Source organism: Heloderma suspectum, chromosome 2, assembly GCF_057233095.1.
Source record: "Heloderma suspectum isolate Gila_16-S chromosome 2, 16-S_ref, whole genome shotgun sequence".
Lineage (NCBI taxonomy): Eukaryota > Metazoa > Chordata > Lepidosauria > Squamata > Helodermatidae > Heloderma > Heloderma suspectum.
In genome coordinates, this window is record NC_139459.1 from 159234491 (window position 1) to 159252539 (window position 18049).

An 18049-nucleotide genomic window follows, 5' to 3' on the forward strand; every position below is an offset into this window, starting at 1 on the left:
TAATTGCTAGGTGGGTAGGGGGGATCTTTGTGGAGATTGCAGGATGCTGGGAGGGAAGGGATAACCCTTTCACAGCTGCAAAGACACCCTTCCCCATCTCCAAACCCACCATGTGCACAGCAGTTAGGCTTCAAAAAAGCCTCCCATTGGGGCAAAGGGGAGGCTTCTTTCAGCCTAAATGCTGTGTGGGGAGGGGATTTGAAGTGGGGCATCGCATTGCACAGAATTTAAATCCTCCCCCATCCCCGCCCGCCACTGCCACACAGCAATTAGGCTTTTAAAAAGTATTCTGTTGGCACAAATGGAAACTTCTTTTAACCAAAGCTAATTGTTGGGGATGCGGGTAAGGAGTGAAGGCCCCATTGGACACATCTACCCTGCAGGCTGTAATTTCCCTACCCTTGCCCTAGAGAAGTGGCTCATCCTTCCTCCTGTAGAGGAGGAATTTTACCCCATCTGAAGATACAAATTGATGGTTTGGGAGATGATGGCTCTGGAAAAATGATGCAGGAGAACAAAATATTGATGTGAATTAAAGGGTGAACATAAGAACATAAGAAGAACCATGCTGGATCAGACCAAGGGTCCATCTAGTCCAGTATTCTGTTTATGCAATGGCCAAGGAGCTGTCGACCAGGAACCCACAAGCAGGACACAAACACAACAGCACCCTACCCCCCCATGTTCTCCAGCAACTGGTGCACACAGGCTCACCATCTCTGGTACTGGAGGTAGCACACAGCCATCAAGACTAGTAGCCATTGATAGCTTTTCCTCCAGGAATTTGTCCAGCCCCCTTTTAAAGCCATCCAAATTGGTGGCCACCACTACATCTTGTAGTGAATTCCATAGTTTAACTATGTGCTGTGTGAAGAAGTACTTCCTTTTATCTGTCCTGAATCTTCCACCAATCAGCTTCATAGGATGACCCTGGGTTCTAGTATTTTGAGAGAGGGAGAAAAGTATCTCCCTATCCACATTCTCCACACCATGCATAATTTTTGTACACCTCTATCATGTCTCCCCTTACCCTCCTTTTTTCTAAACTAAACAATCCCAGCTGTTGTAACCTTCTCTCACAGGGGAGATGCTCCAGCCCCTTGATAATTTTATTTCCCATTTTCTGCACTTTTTCCACCTCTACAATATCCTTTTTTAGGTGTGGTGACCAGGACTGTACACAGTATTCCAAGTGTGGTCGCACCGTAGATTTGTATAAGGTCAGTACGACATTGGCAGTTTTATTCTCAATTCCTTTTCTAATTATGCCTAACATGGAGTTTGCCTTTTTTACAGCAGCCACACGCTGGGTTGACATTTTCATTGAGCTGTCCACCACCCCAAGATCACTTTCTTGGTTGGTCACCACTAGCTCAGATCCCATCAGGTTATACTTGAAGTTGGGGTTTTTTGCCCCAATGTGCATCATTTTACACTTACTTACATTGAACCACATTTGCCATTTAGATGCCCATTCTCCCAGGGGGTGTTTCCATGAGCAATTTACTCCGATCTGGCTGCGTTGGAGGTCGTTAGGGATACATGATGTCGTGGCCATCCAGCAGCCACCCCAGAGCTTATCAGGGAAAACCTGGATTTCCAGAGACTGCTTAAAGTCCGATTCTTTTCCTTAAGTCAGGTTCTCCCTGGTATAGTTGTAGTGTGCCCCAACCCCCACATTTACCCTGGGTATGCTAGCCCTGCCCAGGGGTGTGCCTTTCACCGTGAACACCAGTCAAGGGGTGTTTCCTGTGTGTTTCCCTTCGCCTTAGTCTACTCAAAAGTAACTCCCATTGTGGTCAATGAGGCTCGTCCCCTGAATGCGCACATCAGAATTTACAGAGATCCCCCCCAATTGAACTAGCACATTTTAAAGCACTAATTCCCTAAAGGCTGTAAAGCCCTTTCTTGAAGCTGTGATTTTCCACTGTTTGGTTTATTGCCATTGGGAAGTAACTACATCCACCTTTGATCATCCCAATCCTGCTCAGCATCAGGTTAGAAAGGGGTCTGGTTTCCCCTCTGTTTCCCCTCCATGTCTTTCCCAGCACAAACATATGTGTCTACTCGAGAGTAACTCCCATTGTAGTCAATGAGGCTTGTCCCCGAACTGCACACTCCCGAGATTCCCATGAGTCGAAATAACATATTTAGATAGCCTTATTGTCGAAGCTTCAGTTGATCGCAGTGGGGCAGCTAGAACACAGTGTTCATTTCACGATTCTCAAGGAAGGGGCAGGGGAAGAGAGAGAGAAAGAGAGTGATTTCTGTGGATACAGGGGAGAAAGCCTCCCCAGATTTTATCAAAGGAGACAGGGGGGAGAACTTGGTTGGGGGGGAGTCTCTCTTGCTGGTAGAACAGCCCCTGCCAGTCAGATGACATTCATTGCCACCCCCCTTCCCACCCAGAAGTATGGTCTGTGGAGTGACTACAATACACTTGCTCATGGAGACCTGAGCAGACCAAAGGTAGCTCCTTGAAAAAAACTGGCAAGCTACGATTGGCTTCTCCTTTCATCTTCTTCCATTGTCGTAGAGACCCCCCCACCCCCGCCCCCGCCCCCGGGTTGGAGAGATCCTTTTGGAACTCCTCACAATCCCTTTGTGTTTTAACCACCCTAAATAATTTCGTGTCATGGGCAAACTTGGCCACTTCACTGCTCACTCCTACTTCCAGATCATTTATGAACAAGCTAAAGAGCATTGGTCCCAATAGAGATCCCCGTGGGACCCCACTATTTACTTCCCCCCATTGGGAGAATTTACCATTTATTCCTAGGGGGTGTCTCCATGAGCGATCTACTTAGAGCTGACTGCGTTTGGAGGTTGTTAGGGATATATGATGTTGTGGCCATCCAGCAGCCACCCTGGAGCTTATCAGGGAAAATCCAGATTTTCTGAGACTGCTTGAAGTCCGATTCTTTTCCTTAAGTCAGGTTCTCCCCAGTAAAGTTGTAGTGTGCCCCAACACCTGCATTGACCTTGGATATGCTAGCCTTGCCCAGAGGTGTGCCTTTCACCATGACCCCGGTCAAGGTAGGGATGTACGAAACCCTGGAGTCCGCAGGGGGGGAGGCAATCCATCCCTCCCCCCCGGAATCCTCGCTGTCTGTCTCCGCTCCGCAGCGAGTCCGCAGAGCTGCCGTCCAGCTCCAGCTGCTGGCGGACTTCTGGCCACTGGGATGCAAATGGCGTCGGGTGTAGCGGACGCCATTTGCATCCCTGCTCTTTGTCGTGATAGGCTACGTAAAGATTTATGTAGCCTATCACAGCAAAGAGAAGGGATGTAAATGGCATCCACTACGCCAGATGCCATTTTCTTCCACAGGATGGCAGTGGATGGACCGGACCGGACTGGCCGGTGGCAGGTAAGATCCATTCTGGGGCAACTTCACAAGGTGGCGGAGGTGGGTGGTCTGTTCCGCCATGGACTCCGAGGGGCCGGATTCTAAAGAATTCTAAAGAATCTGACCACATTGGAGTCCATGGTGGAATTCTCGAACATCCCTAGGTCAAGGGGTGTTTCCTATGTGTTTCCCGTCCCTGCACAAACCAATTAGTGTCTACTCAGAAGTAACTCCCATTGTGCTCAGTGAGGCTTGTCCTCCGAATGCCCACATCAGAATTTACAGAGATCCCCCTCAATTGAAATGGCACAGTTTCACACACCACGTCCCTAAAGGTTGTAATGCACAATCTCAAGGCTCCGGAGGCTCTGATTCTCTATTGTTTGGTTTATTGCCTTAGGAAGTAACTCCTTTACACCTTTGTTATAGAGATCCTGTGCAGCATCGGGTTAGAAAGGGGACTGGTTTCTCATCCCTATGTTTCCCCCCACCGTCTTTCTCAGCACAAGCATACATGTGAGAAATAACTCCCATTGTGCTCAATGAAGCTTGTTGCTGAAATGCAGGTGCATCTGGAACTTCAGACAGCGGAAAGGAGAAGCGGGGGGAGACCTCTATTACTGGTTGAGCAGCCTCTGCCAGTCAGATGATGTTCAATCCAACCCCCACCCCCACCTGGAAGTATGTGGAGTGATTTTTACTGGTGCGGAGCACTTGCTCGTGGAGCTCTACATGGACCAAAGCCAAGCAAAGCTGATTCCTTTTAAAAAATCCAGTACTCCTCCATTCACACCATGTTAGAAGGTCTGGTGTGGCTTACAGCAGATTTGCTTTATGCAGAGAAAGCGTGGCAACACAACATTTAATATTGGAGGCAATAAATGCAGGCCAAAGCCAGTTTAAAATAGGGCTGTGCACTGCTTTGGCCTGAATCGCAAAGCAGATCAGGGTGATTCGGGACAAAGCAGTCTAGTTCTGGAGCAGGTTGAGAATGGCCCAAAGTGGGTTGGACAACTCTCAAAGGGCTTCAGGCTGCTTTGGCCTGATCCAGGCAGTCGCCCACCCAGCTATGCAAGCCCCCTGCTCCTCTTTACCTAGACCTGTGGGGAGCGCCCACAGCCGTTGCCATCTTGGAGGGAGTCACCATGGCAACTCTTCTTCTTCCGGTAAGTAAAAGGTGTGTAGATTGCGGCCATAAAGGGGCCATCTATTCAATATTACAAGCTTAAATTGGCCATTTACACCTGTAATATTGCATAGATGGCACCTTTACGGCCACAATCTACACACCATTTACTTACCAGAAGAAGAAGAGTTGCCATTTTAAAAGAAAATGGCGACTTCTTCCAAGATGGCGGTGGCTGCGGGCGCTCCCCATGGGTCCAGGTAAAGAGGAGCAGGGGGCTTGTGCGGTTGGGCAGGGGGATGGGTGCGGGCTTTGGAAGCGCCAAATCAAATCAGTCTCCAGAGTGGAGAAGGGGGTCCCTGCACAGCCCTAATTTAAAAGACGTTCAAATCATAGAATCACAGAATAGTAGGGTTGGAAGGGGCCTACAAGACCATTGAGTCCAACCCCCCCTTACTCAAAGTAAGTAAATCAACTTACTTTATTAGTGTTTTTATACACATAGTCAGAGAAGACTATCTAACACTGTTTAATGACAAGCACCCCCTAAAGCTGGGTGCATGAGTGTAAATGAGCAAAGGTGTGAGGTATAGTTACTTGCTTCCTCTCTGGGGGAGACTGCATAGCACTTGTTGCTTGTTGCAGAGGAGGAAGAAGGAAGAGGAAGAGGAGGGAGTAGGAAATAGGAACTGATCAAGCTACGGGACATTCTCTATCACCCCTAGGGTCTGGAAGCACACAGAGTTGTTCCAATTATTCAACAAAACTGACCTGCCACCATGCAGAATAAATATGTTCACCTTTAAACCAAAGAATTGCAACTCCTGCTAAGAACAGGTTCTCCTTGTGGTGACTCCCTGGGCAGAGCTGGGAGTATCACTGACCACCCCAGGTCTGATGTACTTGGGAAGAGAGGAATGAAGGCCTTAAATAAGCACCAAATAAAAATGTGTTACCTTTGGGGGAACTGCATGAAAAATATTTGATCAGAATCAGGCAACCTTGCATTGATAGAATGTGAGCTGAGCACTTCTGATACCCTCCCATTCTTTTTGAATGCAGCATCTTTATTTCTCATAGCTGTTGCATGGGTGGCAATAGCAGATCCCATAACCAAAACTCATTTGATTCAGCACTTATTCACTCACAGTAGTAAGCTGGCAGATGACAGAAGGATGAAGGCAAACATTATAGAAAAAGACAGCCCAGGGAGTGTCCTTGAGCCCAATTTCTGAGCACAGTTTCACAACAGAAATGACAGATGTGAAAACCAGCAAACTGCTGACTCAGCTGTCAGCCTCACCCCTCCCACATGCTTCACCTGGGCTGTCTGCCTTTTAAACGTCAATGGGCTTCTTCTGTTCATTTGTTGGATTGTTAATTTCCAAAAGAGAGACTTCTTTTAAAAGTGCAAAACTGCTTTAGGAAGTTGTGGGAGGTTTTCTAGTGACATTTGGGGAGGGGCAGACAACCAGCACCATGCACAGCCAGCTTCTGTTGCAAACTTGCAGAACCTCCCTCCACCCCTATTACGATACTGGAGAATAATAGCCACATTTGGACTGAGTGCAGCAAAGGTGCCTCCAGACGGCTGCCACTATTTTTTTTTTACAGTATTTGTATACCACTCCACATCCAAAGACCTCAGATGTGGAGGTCATGTACATGTTGCATGTCTTCTCCCTAGCTGAAAAACTGAGTAGCTGTGGCTAAAGACAAACACACATTCTAAACTGTAGTGGGCAGAAGTGGTTTGAACACACATTTGCTGGCTTCCTGAGGCACTGGCTTTCTGGACAGAAAAATGGATTCTATAGTATACATCTGTCTTCAACTTTAGAGCCACATTATTATCTCTGTACCCACTAGGCCAAGCTGTGCTAATCACAGGCAATGGTGAGGCCAAGGGGGAGGGGGTTGCTTCTTGTCAGAGTCAGCATTTGAAGGCAGAACTGCTTCTCACTGCAAGAGAAGGAGGCTGAAGTTAACGGATGATAACAAAGACAATAATAAGTCCTCTATAAAGGTGTCATATTAAATTCATAATGCATGCATGAGGTCTGGAGCTCCAAAGCCTCTGCCTTCCTGCCTTCCTGAGTTAGTCATTCTACTTTTCTGGCATATGCCTTTGCTCCAGATCCTTTCATTTGCCTGAATCTTTTCTTCGCGTCAGCAGTGGGATGTCTCTTCTGCAGGGTTTTGGCTGGGGGCCTGTCAATAGCCATCCTTCCACAAACCCCTCAATGCCACAGCCCCGGCCCTGAAAAGTTTGCTCTGATATGTTTCCTGTCTCCTACCTGAGCAGAGCAGAGGAAGCTGCTCCAGCTGGTCTAGGGGCTACACAAGGAAGCAAGCTCCCAGACAGTGAGCGATCAGAGCGAGCGAACAGGGAGAGTAAACAGGAGTTGGCCAGGGAGTTGCAGTGGGAGAGAAGACAAAGGCAAAGTGTGGGCCGGTGTTTTTAATCTCCAGTGAATAGAGGACAAAGCACAGGCTATTCCAGAATAATCAAAAAGCTAGAAATATAAAGGGAATAGAGACTATGGAAGGAAAAGACACTCCAGTGGTGGTGACCTGCAAGGTCTGTGCCATGTTTGTTTTCTTGCCTGAGAACATGGCCTACACGTGCAACAAGTGCAAGTTGATCACGCTGTTGGAAGAAAAAGTAAGAGGACTGGGGAAGCAAGTGTCGACCCTCCAGGGAATAAGAGAACACAAAGAGTTCTTGGACTGAACAGTGGAACTACAGCAGCGAAGTGAAGAACAGAAGAGCAACAGCAAGCTGAGGCAGAAGAGGAAAATGCTGAGGTGAGGAAAAACGAAGTAGAGGATACTCCTTGGAAAAGGGTGACCATTAGGAGCAGAAGAACTAGAAGCCACTTTACACCAGTGGAAGCATTGGAACTATGGAACCGTTTCCAGGTACTTGAGGATGAGACTGGAGGACAGCCTGCAGAGGAAGAATCACAGGGGAACTTGCATGAGAGCAAGCAAGAGGCTGAAGGTCAGTCAAGCAGAGGCGATGAAACCAAGGCCTACAACAACAAGAAGAGAGGAGGAGGAGTTGTGGGAGACCCCTTGCTGTGTGGGATCGAAATCCAAGTATGTCGCGAAGACCTGTGGACTTGCCAGGTATGCTGTCTCTCAGGAGGACAGATTACAGACATGACTGAAGGTTACCTACACTCATAAAGCCCACTGACACGTATCCCTTTCTTCTCATCCATGTGGGAACAAACAATACCACCCAGCGAGCTACGAAGAAATCACATCAGACTTTGAAGCTTTGGGAAGAAAACTCAAGAACTTTGGAGCCCAGATAGTTTTCTCATCCATCCCTCCAGTAGTTAGAAGAGGGGTAAAAAGGGAAAGAAAAATACTCCAGGTGAATGACTGGCTATGAAGGTGGTGCTGGCGAGAGAGATTTGGATTCTTTGACCATGGGCTATACTTCCTGGAAGATGGACTATTGGCAAGGAATGGGTTGCACCTCACAAAGGATGGGAAGAATGTGTTTGGCCACAGCATGAAGAACTTCATCAGGAGGGCTTTAAACTGAATCCTACGGGAGAGGGAGACGTAAAGTTGGGGGTAACAATGGATGAAGGCTCATGCACCACAACAGGGAGAACAGCTCTAATAGCGCCCAATAATAGGCTTTACAAACATGTAGGAAGAAAGCCAGACTATAAAGCACATGGTCTTCAGTGTCTACACGCTAATGCCTAGAGTATGGGAAACAAACAGAACGAACTTGAACTCTTAATACAAGCGGGAAATTATGACTTGATAGGTGTACCTGAGACTTGGTGGGATGACTCTCATGATTGGAATACAGCAATTGAAGGACATAACTTGTTCAAAAAGAACAGGAGGAACAAAAAGGGAGGTGGAGTTGCACTATATGTTAAGAATACATATCTCTGTACAGAAATACAGGAGGATGGGCTTGGTAGCCACATCGAGAGCATCGGGATTAAACTAAATGCAGCAAAAAATAAAAGGAACATGGTGGTCGGAGTCTATTACCGGCCACCCAATCAAGGAGAAGACGAGGATGAAACTTTTGAAAAGCAAATACCCAATGTTTCAAGGAAGCATGATGTAGTAGTAATGGGGGACTTCAATTTCCCCGATATTTGTTGGGAGACAAAATCTGCAAAACATGGCCCCTCCAAGAGATTCCTGACTTGTGTTGCTGATAATTTCCTCCTACACAAAGTGGAGGAAGGAACTAGAGGATCAGCTCTCCTTGACTTGATCCTAACCAACAGAGATGACGTAGTGGATAAAGTAGCAGTTACTGGAACTCTGGAAGAAAGCAACCATGTTATACTTGAGTTCTTGGTTCTAAGGGAACCAAAAGCCGAGTGTAGCCAAACGCGTACCCTGGATTAGGAAAGCCGATTTTAATAAACTCAGAACAATCATAAGTAAAGTCCCATGGCAAGCAACTCTAATGAGAAAAGGAGTCCAAGATGTAAGGGAGCTATTAAACAAGGAAATTCTCAAGGCACAATTACAAACAATTCCAACAAGAAGAAAAGGTGGAAGACAACAGAAGAAGCCAATGTGGCTTCACAAAAAGCTAGAGATGACCTGAAAACAAAAAAGCACACATATAGGAAGTGGAAGGAAGGCACTACAAAGGAAGAGTACAGGCAGGCAGCACAGAATTGCAGGAACAGCGTCAAGGAAGGCTAAAGCTGAGAACGAGCTGAGGTTAGCGAGGGAGGCTAAAAGCAACAAAAAGGCTTTCTTCAGGTATGTGCATAGTAAAAGACAAGAGGAAAGAATGGTGGTTCAGCTATTAAATAAGGATGGCAAAATGATAACAGATGACAAAGAAAAGGCAGAAGTGCTCAATTCCTACTTTGGCTCAGTCTTCTCCCAAAAGAGGGTCTATAACCCCTGGCAAAGGTGAAGTACAGGCTGAAGGGGCAGGGTTGCAGCTTGAGATCGATAGGCATATGGTCAAGGAACACCTAATTACTTTGAATGAGTTCAAATCTCCAGGGCCAGATGAACTGCATCCTACGAACTGGCAGAAGAACTCTCAGAACCAGTGTCTATTCTCTTTGAGAAATCATGGAGGACGGAGGAAGTGAGTAGGGTTAATGTTGTCCCTATCTTCAAAAAGCGTAAAAAGGAGGAACCACAGATCAGCCAGTCTGACATCAATCCCTGGGAAAATTCTGGAGCAGATGATAAAGCAATCCATCTGGAAGCATCTTGAAAACAATGCAGTGATTACTCAAAGCCAACATGGATTTGTCAAGAAAAAATCCTGCCAGACGAATCTGATCTCATTTTTTGATCAGGTAACCCCCCTTGTGGACTGTGGGAATGCTGTGGACATAGTATACCTCGACTTCAGCAAAGCTTTCAGCAAAGTGCCCCACTTTGATCCTGAGGAGCAAACTAGCTCAAAGTGGGCTAGATGAAACAACTCTGGATCCTATTCTCTGGATCCACAGTTGGCTACAGAATCGGACTCAAAGAGTGCTTATCAATGGGACCTTCTCAAACTGGGGAGAGGTAATGAGAGGGTTACCGCAGGGCTCAGTCCTGGGCCCAGTGCTCTTCAACATTTTTATTAATGATTTGGAGGAGGAGGTGCAGGGAATGCTGATCACATTTGCAGATGACACAAAATTGGGCAGGATAGCTAATACTTTGGAAGACAGAAACAAAATTCAAAGTGATCTGGATAGACTGGAGTGCTGGGCAGAAAACAAAATGACATTTAATAGGGATAAATGCCAAGTTCTGTGCCTAGGAAAAAGAAACCAACTGCACAGTTACAAGACGGGGGATACGTGGCTCAACAACACTACAACCGAGAAGGATCTTGGCATTGTTGTCGATCGCAAGCTGAATATGAGCCAACAATGTGATGTGGCTGCAAAAAAGGCAAATGCTATTTTGGGCTGCATTAATAGAAGCACAGCTTCCAAATCCCGGGAAGTACTAGTTCCCCTCTACTCAGCACTGGTTAGGCCTCATCTGGAGTACTGTGTCCAGTTCTGGGCACCACACTTTAAGAAGGGTGCAGACAAACTGGAGAGGGTTCAGAGGAGGTCAACAAAGATGATCAGGGGACTGGAAACAATGCCCTGTGTGGAGAGACTGAAAGAACTGGGCATGTTTAGCCTTGAGAAGAGAAGACTGAGGGGAGATATGATAGCGCTCTTCAAGTACTTGAAAGATTGTCCCTGAGAGGAAGGCCAGGATCTCTTCTCAATCATCCCAGAGTGCAGGACATGGAATAACGGGCTCAAGTTACAGGAAGCCAGATTCCGGCTGAATATCAGGAGAAACATCCTGACTGTTAGAGCAATAAGACAATGGAACCAATTACCTAGGGAGGTAGTGGGCTCTCCCACACTGGAGGCATTCAAGGTGAAGCTGGACAGCCATCTGTCAGGGATGTTTTGAATTGGATTCCTGCAGTGAGCAGGGGGCTGGACTCAATGATCTTATAGGACCCTTCCAACTGTACTATTCTATGATTCTATGTTGGTTGGGAGAGACAATGGATGGTGGAAGTCTAGAGCATGCATGGCATCTGTACTGATGGCTGTAGGTTTGGGTGATGATGGGTTGTTTTATTTTACACATTTCCCCTTGCAGGGTGGTTTTGTTGCCCATTCATTCCACAGTTGGGCAGTTAGTATGTCCAGTAGAGCTCTGGTGGTGAAAGGAGTTGTGATGAGTGCAGATTTGAACCAACCTCACCAGGGGGAAAGGAAGAGTACCCAGTCTCCCAGCAGGTATGCAGAGGCGAGGAATGCTCATGTACATCTGGGGTGCTATTATACCTCATCTGAGGTTTGAGTTCTTGCAACCTCCTCCTCCTCCACCACCTCCTTCTTGTCTGTTCTGCAGAGTGTCTTTTAGGTTGGCAGGTGGGGTGAGTGGGTCCTAAGAAAGACTATTCCTTTAATAGTAGGTTCCGTGTGGTTTCAAGGGAAAGAGAGACACAACGAACTTTGGTGAGAGGCTGGTTGAAGGGTGGGATTATCCAAAATGAATTCTCAGTGCTTAACTTCTCTGTGTTAAGACAAAGGAAAAGAGGTATGGAACTAGGTGAGTAGATAGTAAAAAGAAAGACACCCCATGGCCAATGGACTGCATTGGTTCTTTCTGAAAGGCCATATCAATACTAACTTCCTGGATGGGATTTGGAAAGCATTGAACTAAGGATGATGGATTGCTTACAAGGTAGTCCTAGTAAATGGGAAAGGGCAGGAAAAGTGATGGGTCAAGGGATTTAACCATTTATATGTTGTTCCTTAATTTTAAGTTTGGTTTCTGTTGTGTCTGTTTAAATGTATTGTAACCTACTCAGAGCTTCTGGGATTGGGCGGGCTAAAAATAGCACACCACCCAAATAAAGAAATAAATCTCATATCAAAACCATGCATCATACTGAAATTATGTGCATTGTTTGGCCTTTTGATAGCAGCCCCAATGAAAGGGAAACAATCCCTCAAACTAATGTCTCCTTTGTGTGGCCTGCAAGCACCATAAGATAAAAGAGCCTTCCTCCCTCATCAGTACTATCCCCTTGCTGAAGAAGACTTTCGAAAGATGGTTCTTGCTTACCTTGTATCTACAGGCAGAGGGGCAGTACAGAACTGGCCAACAACAGGGGCCTCATCTTTCTTCCTCCTCCAGGTCTTGGGATGGTACTGCACCATCACTCTTTCCACCTGGCACAGTGGGGCAGAGTGAGTCAACAGGCCTTTGCCCAGGGTCTGCTGCTTGGGTCTGCAAAGCCCAACAAGGCATGTGGGTAAGCATAGGGATCTCCTTGTGCAGGATAAATGTGCTGTCTTGTTTGGCTACCAAAACTTTATTGACTTGTTGAAGAATTGGCAATTGTAGAAAGGAGCTAACATGGTAGTTATGTTTTTTTTAGAAGTATGAACTGGAGCAGGGAAGGGGAGTTTCTGGGAGAATTATACATTGGGAAGTGACTAGACATTATTAAGCAGACAACAACAGTGATTCACAAGCAATGGCAGCTGCTCCTCAGTTTTTCATCAGCAAAGCGAATGCTAGTTGAAGTTGCCACAACCCCAATGCTTGCACAACCTCCCAGCCTAGTATGCCTCCTGGATCACAACTATTTTCATCCTACAAGAAATTCTCAAATTCTACAACTATTTCCTAAGCACTGCACAAATGTCTGTGATACACTCCCGCCCCCCACCCCGGGCTCACATCTTCATAATATTTGATGTTCCTAGAGAACGTCTAGGAGATGAAGATGAACCTATTTGGCCCTATGTTGTTGCTATTGCAATAGTGTGTAAAAAGACATAATTGGGTGAATCCAGCAAACAAAGAGAAACAGAGTCAGCAGAAGTACATCTGAGTTGTCCATTGTTACTCACATGACAATGCTGGTGCTGAATGAGGAGTTGCTACTGAGGAAGGTTATCTCAATGTTGGTATCCAAAGTTCTCCTCTGCTGTAAGTGAAATTCCACCAGGCTATGGTACACTAGGCAACATAGGAATCACATTCTGGGCACAGAGCATTGAATATCTTAAGCCTCCAGCATTAAAAGAAGATTTCTGCTACCTTGGGGGGGGGGGGATTTAGGATTTACTTATTCCCCCAGTGTCAGGCCCATTTAAACTATGTAAGAATATATAGAGCTGTAGTATTTCTTTGCATGGGAGGGGAGTGTGGCTAAGGGAAGTATGATTTGATGGCAAAATATTCTCAGTTCTGTAATCCAAACACTATACATTATAAACCCCTAAAACCTTCATGTAGTTTGCAGATTTTGCTGTTCCTTTGTTAATAGGTTCAACTGTTGGAAGTAAGTAATCTAGCAGTCCTGTTTGAGGAAGTGCAAATCAAATGCACATTTTCTAAGAATAGTCAGTTGGGTGGGTTTAACAAGGAACTGACACTATTCACAGCACTGGATGCATTTCTCATACTCTGAGAGCTGGTTCACACATGCTAGTTCTCCACTTAACCACAAAATCAAATGATGACAGTCATATGTGAATGGGCCATTAGAGATCTAACACTAGATACAGAGCCTTCCTATCCCTTGCCAGCACCATAAACATGATCAACAAAGAGCAAAACTCTTTATTGTTTTTGGTGCAACAGACTTATATGATTATCCCTTTTGGAAACTTAGGGCACCATCATAAGAGGCTTTTATTGTGCATTCATGGTGGGTCACTCATGGAAATTTGCAGGTCCTTTTCACAGTTCTGTCAGCCTCCAGGGCACATCCAGTGGTATTTCCGGGTTATTCCAAGTTAAAAAGATCTGAAGATAATGAGGTATTTAAATATATCCCAGATTTTTCCTACTATGTACATTCATTGTTGTGCTATTAAACAGCCACTAGATGGCACTGTTTCATTGTGATCTACGGAACATTGAAAATTAGAAACTTCCCCTCTTAGCAATCATGTGGTCACTGTCTGAGAGCCTGTGATAAACACGGAAAGGCTCCACAGCAGTAGGACTGCAGGTTTTTTCTTTAATGTAGAGTCGCCCTTAAACATTATGCTTTTCAGTGGAGTCAATTCACATATTCTGTTCCCAGTCATCAAGTGTAGAGAAGCCAAGCGATGTACATTTATTAGTGAAGCAGTGCCCCCCCCAGCCCTTTTCAGTTCCATGAGCGGGGGTGGGGGAAGCAGATTCATGGCATCACCTACGCAGGTTTATTTGAAGGTCTGCAAAGAGCTATGCATGTACAATGGTGTACAATCCATGTAATTGTAAACCCTGAAAAAACCTCGTTCCCAATCACCTGGAGAAAGATGTACATGTGTAGGCTCTGTTTATGAAGACCTTCAAATAAATGCACACAAGTGGGGAGAATGTGCAAGGTCCGGCTTCTCACATTATCTGCATTCAGTGAACCTTTGAGGTGTCGCTATAGGATGATATCAAGAAGAAGTCCGTGGCCCTCTGGAAGTGCTACTCTACTCACCACAATATGGTGCTGATGCAGCTGTGACCAAGTAAACTTTTACCTCTGTGGGCAATTTCCCCATGTTTACTCCTCCATTGTCCAACAGTCCTAAAAAAAAAAAAAAGAACACAGTGAAGAAGTGTAGAGAATACCAGCGCTCAGTATATTCAATAGTTCTTGGGCAAATGCAGTGTGAACACAGAATTTGGTACTGGGAGCAGAATTCCGCTTTTTGAAAATCTCAGTTTTCATTTAAAAACAAAGCAAGTATCTCTGTAGCCTAGTTCTCCCTGACCGGGTGCCCTCCAAATGTTTTGAACTACAACTCCCAGCATTCCTGACCATTGACCATGCTGGCTGGGGCTGCTGGGAGGAAGTCCAAAACACCAGGGCACCAGATTGGGGAAGGCTGCTCTAGCCCCTTATAACCATGAAGGCTTGAAAGTGTGTGTGCCTGGTGAAGCTGAGGATGTGAGATGAGAGGCCCCAGTAAGACAGAATAGTCAGGGGGAGACCTTCAGTACCTGGCATAGTTCCTGGTCCCTGAACATGGTCACCAGATGCAGAATATATGCTGTAAAATAGGCACAATTATGTCATTTTGCTCATTGCCCATCATTTATATAAGCTGCAGAATTTGTCTCTTAGAAAAATTTGGGTATAGGATATGTCTTCTTTCTGGTGACTCACATACAATGATTCTGTGCCTGTGCAGAGCATCATTTGGAACATTCTAGAGCTGAGCAGAGCTTTGGTGGGAGCCTGCCCACTCTCCTCTGCACATGCTCCAGGGTGTGGCTCCTGCCTTCCTGCTGTGTTCCTTTTCAACTGCTACAGCGATAGCAACATTTGGAATCATAGACTCATAGAATAGTAGGGTTGGAAGGGGCCTACAAGGCCATCGAGTCCAACCCCCTGCTCAATGCAGGAATCCAAGTCAGAGCATCCCCGACAGATGGCTGTCCAGCCACATCTTGAATGACTCCAGTGGGGGAGAGCCCACCACTTCCCTAGGTAACTGGTTCCATTGTCGTATTGCTCTAACAGTCAGGAAGTTTCTCCTGATGTTCAGCCGGAATCTGGCTTCCTGTAACTTGAGCCCATTAGTCCATGTCCTGCATTCTGGGATGATCGAGAAGAGATCCTGGCCTTCCTCTCTGTGACAACCTAGCATTTGCCTTTTTTGCAGCCACATCACATTGTTGATTCATATTCAGCTTGCGATATACAACAAGTCCAAGATCCTTCTCGCTTGTAGTATTGTTGAGCCAAGTATTCCCCATCTTGTAATTGTGGAGTTGGTTTCTTTTTCCTAGGTGCACAACTTGGCATTTCTCCCTAGTAAATGCCATTCAGTTGTTTTCAGCCCAGCACTCCAGTCTATCAAGATCACTTTGAATTGTGTTTCTGTCTCTTCAGGTATTAGCTATCCCACTCACTTTTGTGTCATCTGCAAATTTGATCAGCATTCCCTGCACTTCCTCCTCCAAGTCATTAATGAAAATGTTGAAGAGCACTGGGCCCAGGACTGAACCCTGCGGTACCCCGCTCATCACCTCTCCCCAGTTTGAGAAGATCCCGTTGATAAGCACTCCTTGAGTCCGATTCTGTAGCCAATTGTGGATCCACTGGATCATTGTTTCACCTAGCCCACTTTGAGCTACTTTGCTCATCAGGATATCATGGGGCACTTTGTCAAAAGCTTTGCTGAAGTCGAGGTATATTATGTCTACAGCATTCCCACAGTCCACAAGGGAGGTTACCTGATCAAAAAATGAGATCGTCTGGCAAGATTTGTTCTTGACAAATCCATGTTGGCTTCAAGTAATCACTGCATTGTTTTCAAGGTGCTTCCAGATGGATTGCTTTATCATCTGCTCCAGAATTTTCCCAGGGATTGATGTCAGGCTGACTGGTCTGTAGTTCCCAGCTTCCTCCTTTGTGCCCTTTTTGAAGATAGGGACAACATTAGCCCTCCTCCAGTCATCTGGCACTTCCCCTGTCCTCCATGATTTCTCAAAGATGATAGACAGTGGTTCTGAGAGTTCTTCTGCCAGTTCCTTTATGACTCTAGGATGCAGTTCATCTGGCCCTGGAGAGCTGAACTCATTCAAAGTAATGAGGTGTTCCTTGACCATATGCCTATCGATCTCAAGCTGCAATCCTGCCCCTTCAGCCTGTACTTCATCTTTGCCAGGGAGGTCATAGACCCTCTTTCGGGAGAAGACTGAGCCAAAGTAGGAATTGAGCACTTCTGCCTTTTCTTTGTCATCTGTTATCATTTTGCCATCCTTACTTAATAGTTAAACCACCATTTCTTTCCTCTGCCTTTTACTATGTACATATCTGAAGAATGTTCTCTGTATCTCAAGGTTTTCGTCAACAGTTCTCAGTTGTCCCTTCTCAAACTGCTGGGTGGAACTGTTTTCTTTTTGTGTTCCTTTTTCATCTTGTCCATCTGAACCTCTGTCTTCATTTTCTTTTTCTCCCCCCCCCCACACACACCAGGGGGCCACACAGCCTCCACGGTGCTCTTCAAGAAGTGTCTCCCTGTGGCAGGAAAATGCCACCAACCAACCGTCAGTCCCTGTGCCACCTTTGCCTGGGTGAGGGACATTGGGTCGATTCCTTTTCACACTGCCAGGCTTTTACAAAACAGGCCTAAAGAAAACAGATGGATCGTTTTTGTGCCCTGCTGTGCGAGCAGGCCTTAAAAGCCACAGACAAAGCAACACAGAACTGGCTGCTTCACATTGATTTGCCATCTATTTGCGCCAAGCCGGTGCAGACAGTCTCCCTCCTGGTGAAGCCAGCTCCCCTTTCGACGGAAGGAGCCACGGTACAACCTTCTGTGCCAACTCGTGAAATAGCCCTGCAAGCGACATCAGCCTTGTCTCATGAGCTTCCCTCAAGCTCAACACTCCAATCCTCGACCCCAACCTCAGTGTTGACAGTCGGGGTCAAGAAGGTCCAACTAACCAATTCCTCTAATAAGTGCCCCACTACAGCTCCAGGTCCCAGGCCAAAGAACCAGAAGACAACCCATGGAATCGAGTCCAGTGATGAACCTATGGCTGCAGACCAGCCTCTGGTGGCGCTGATGGCTTCAGCCCTGGCAGACTCACAGCCGCCTTGGGCTCCCCTACCTCCACCTCCTTACCATGACTGGGCCTTTTTCACTGCCATCACTTCAGTGGTGCTCTCCATCATGACCAATTTGACCTTCTGTAGGGATAAGGTTGTTTGGGGACTGTACTTTTCCTTCCTCCTAAAGGTGGTGTTGCAGTTTCATTAGTCTGAGCACATTGTGTTGCCAACACTTCTCTCGCACCTGACCTCCCCATTAGAGGTAATGCTTCAGTCTCTTAGAATCATAGAATCACAGAATAGTGGGGTTGGAAGGGGCCTACAAGGCCATCGAGTCCAATCCCCTGCTCAATGCAGGAATCCAAGTCAGAGCATCCCTGACAGATGGCTGTCCAGCCTCGTCTTGAACGCCTCCAGTGTGGGAGAGCCCACCACCTCCCTAGGGAATTGGTTCCATTGTCGTATTGCTCTAACAGCCAGGAGTTTTTCCTGATGTTCAGCCGGAATCTGGCTTCCTGTAACTTGAGC

At 46.3% G+C, this 18049-nt stretch overlaps 1 protein-coding gene across 1 annotated transcript in view; it reads right to left on the reverse strand.

The window, feature by feature from the left end:
- Positions 1-5510: 5510 nt before the first annotated feature.
- Positions 5511-18049, reverse strand: part of PLA1A (phospholipase A1 member A) — a 65880-nt gene continuing 53341 nt past the window's right edge. Inside the window, exons 8-11 of the mRNA XM_084835399.1 lie at positions 14453-14542; positions 12876-12984; positions 12082-12246; positions 5511-6435 (exon numbers count right to left, since the gene is read on the reverse strand). Of these exons, the coding sequence (XP_084691525.1) occupies positions 6354-6435; positions 12082-12246; positions 12876-12984; positions 14453-14542 (446 nt within the window). The 3' untranslated portion in view covers positions 5511-6353. The remainder of the gene's footprint in view (positions 6436-12081; positions 12247-12875; positions 12985-14452; positions 14543-18049) is intronic.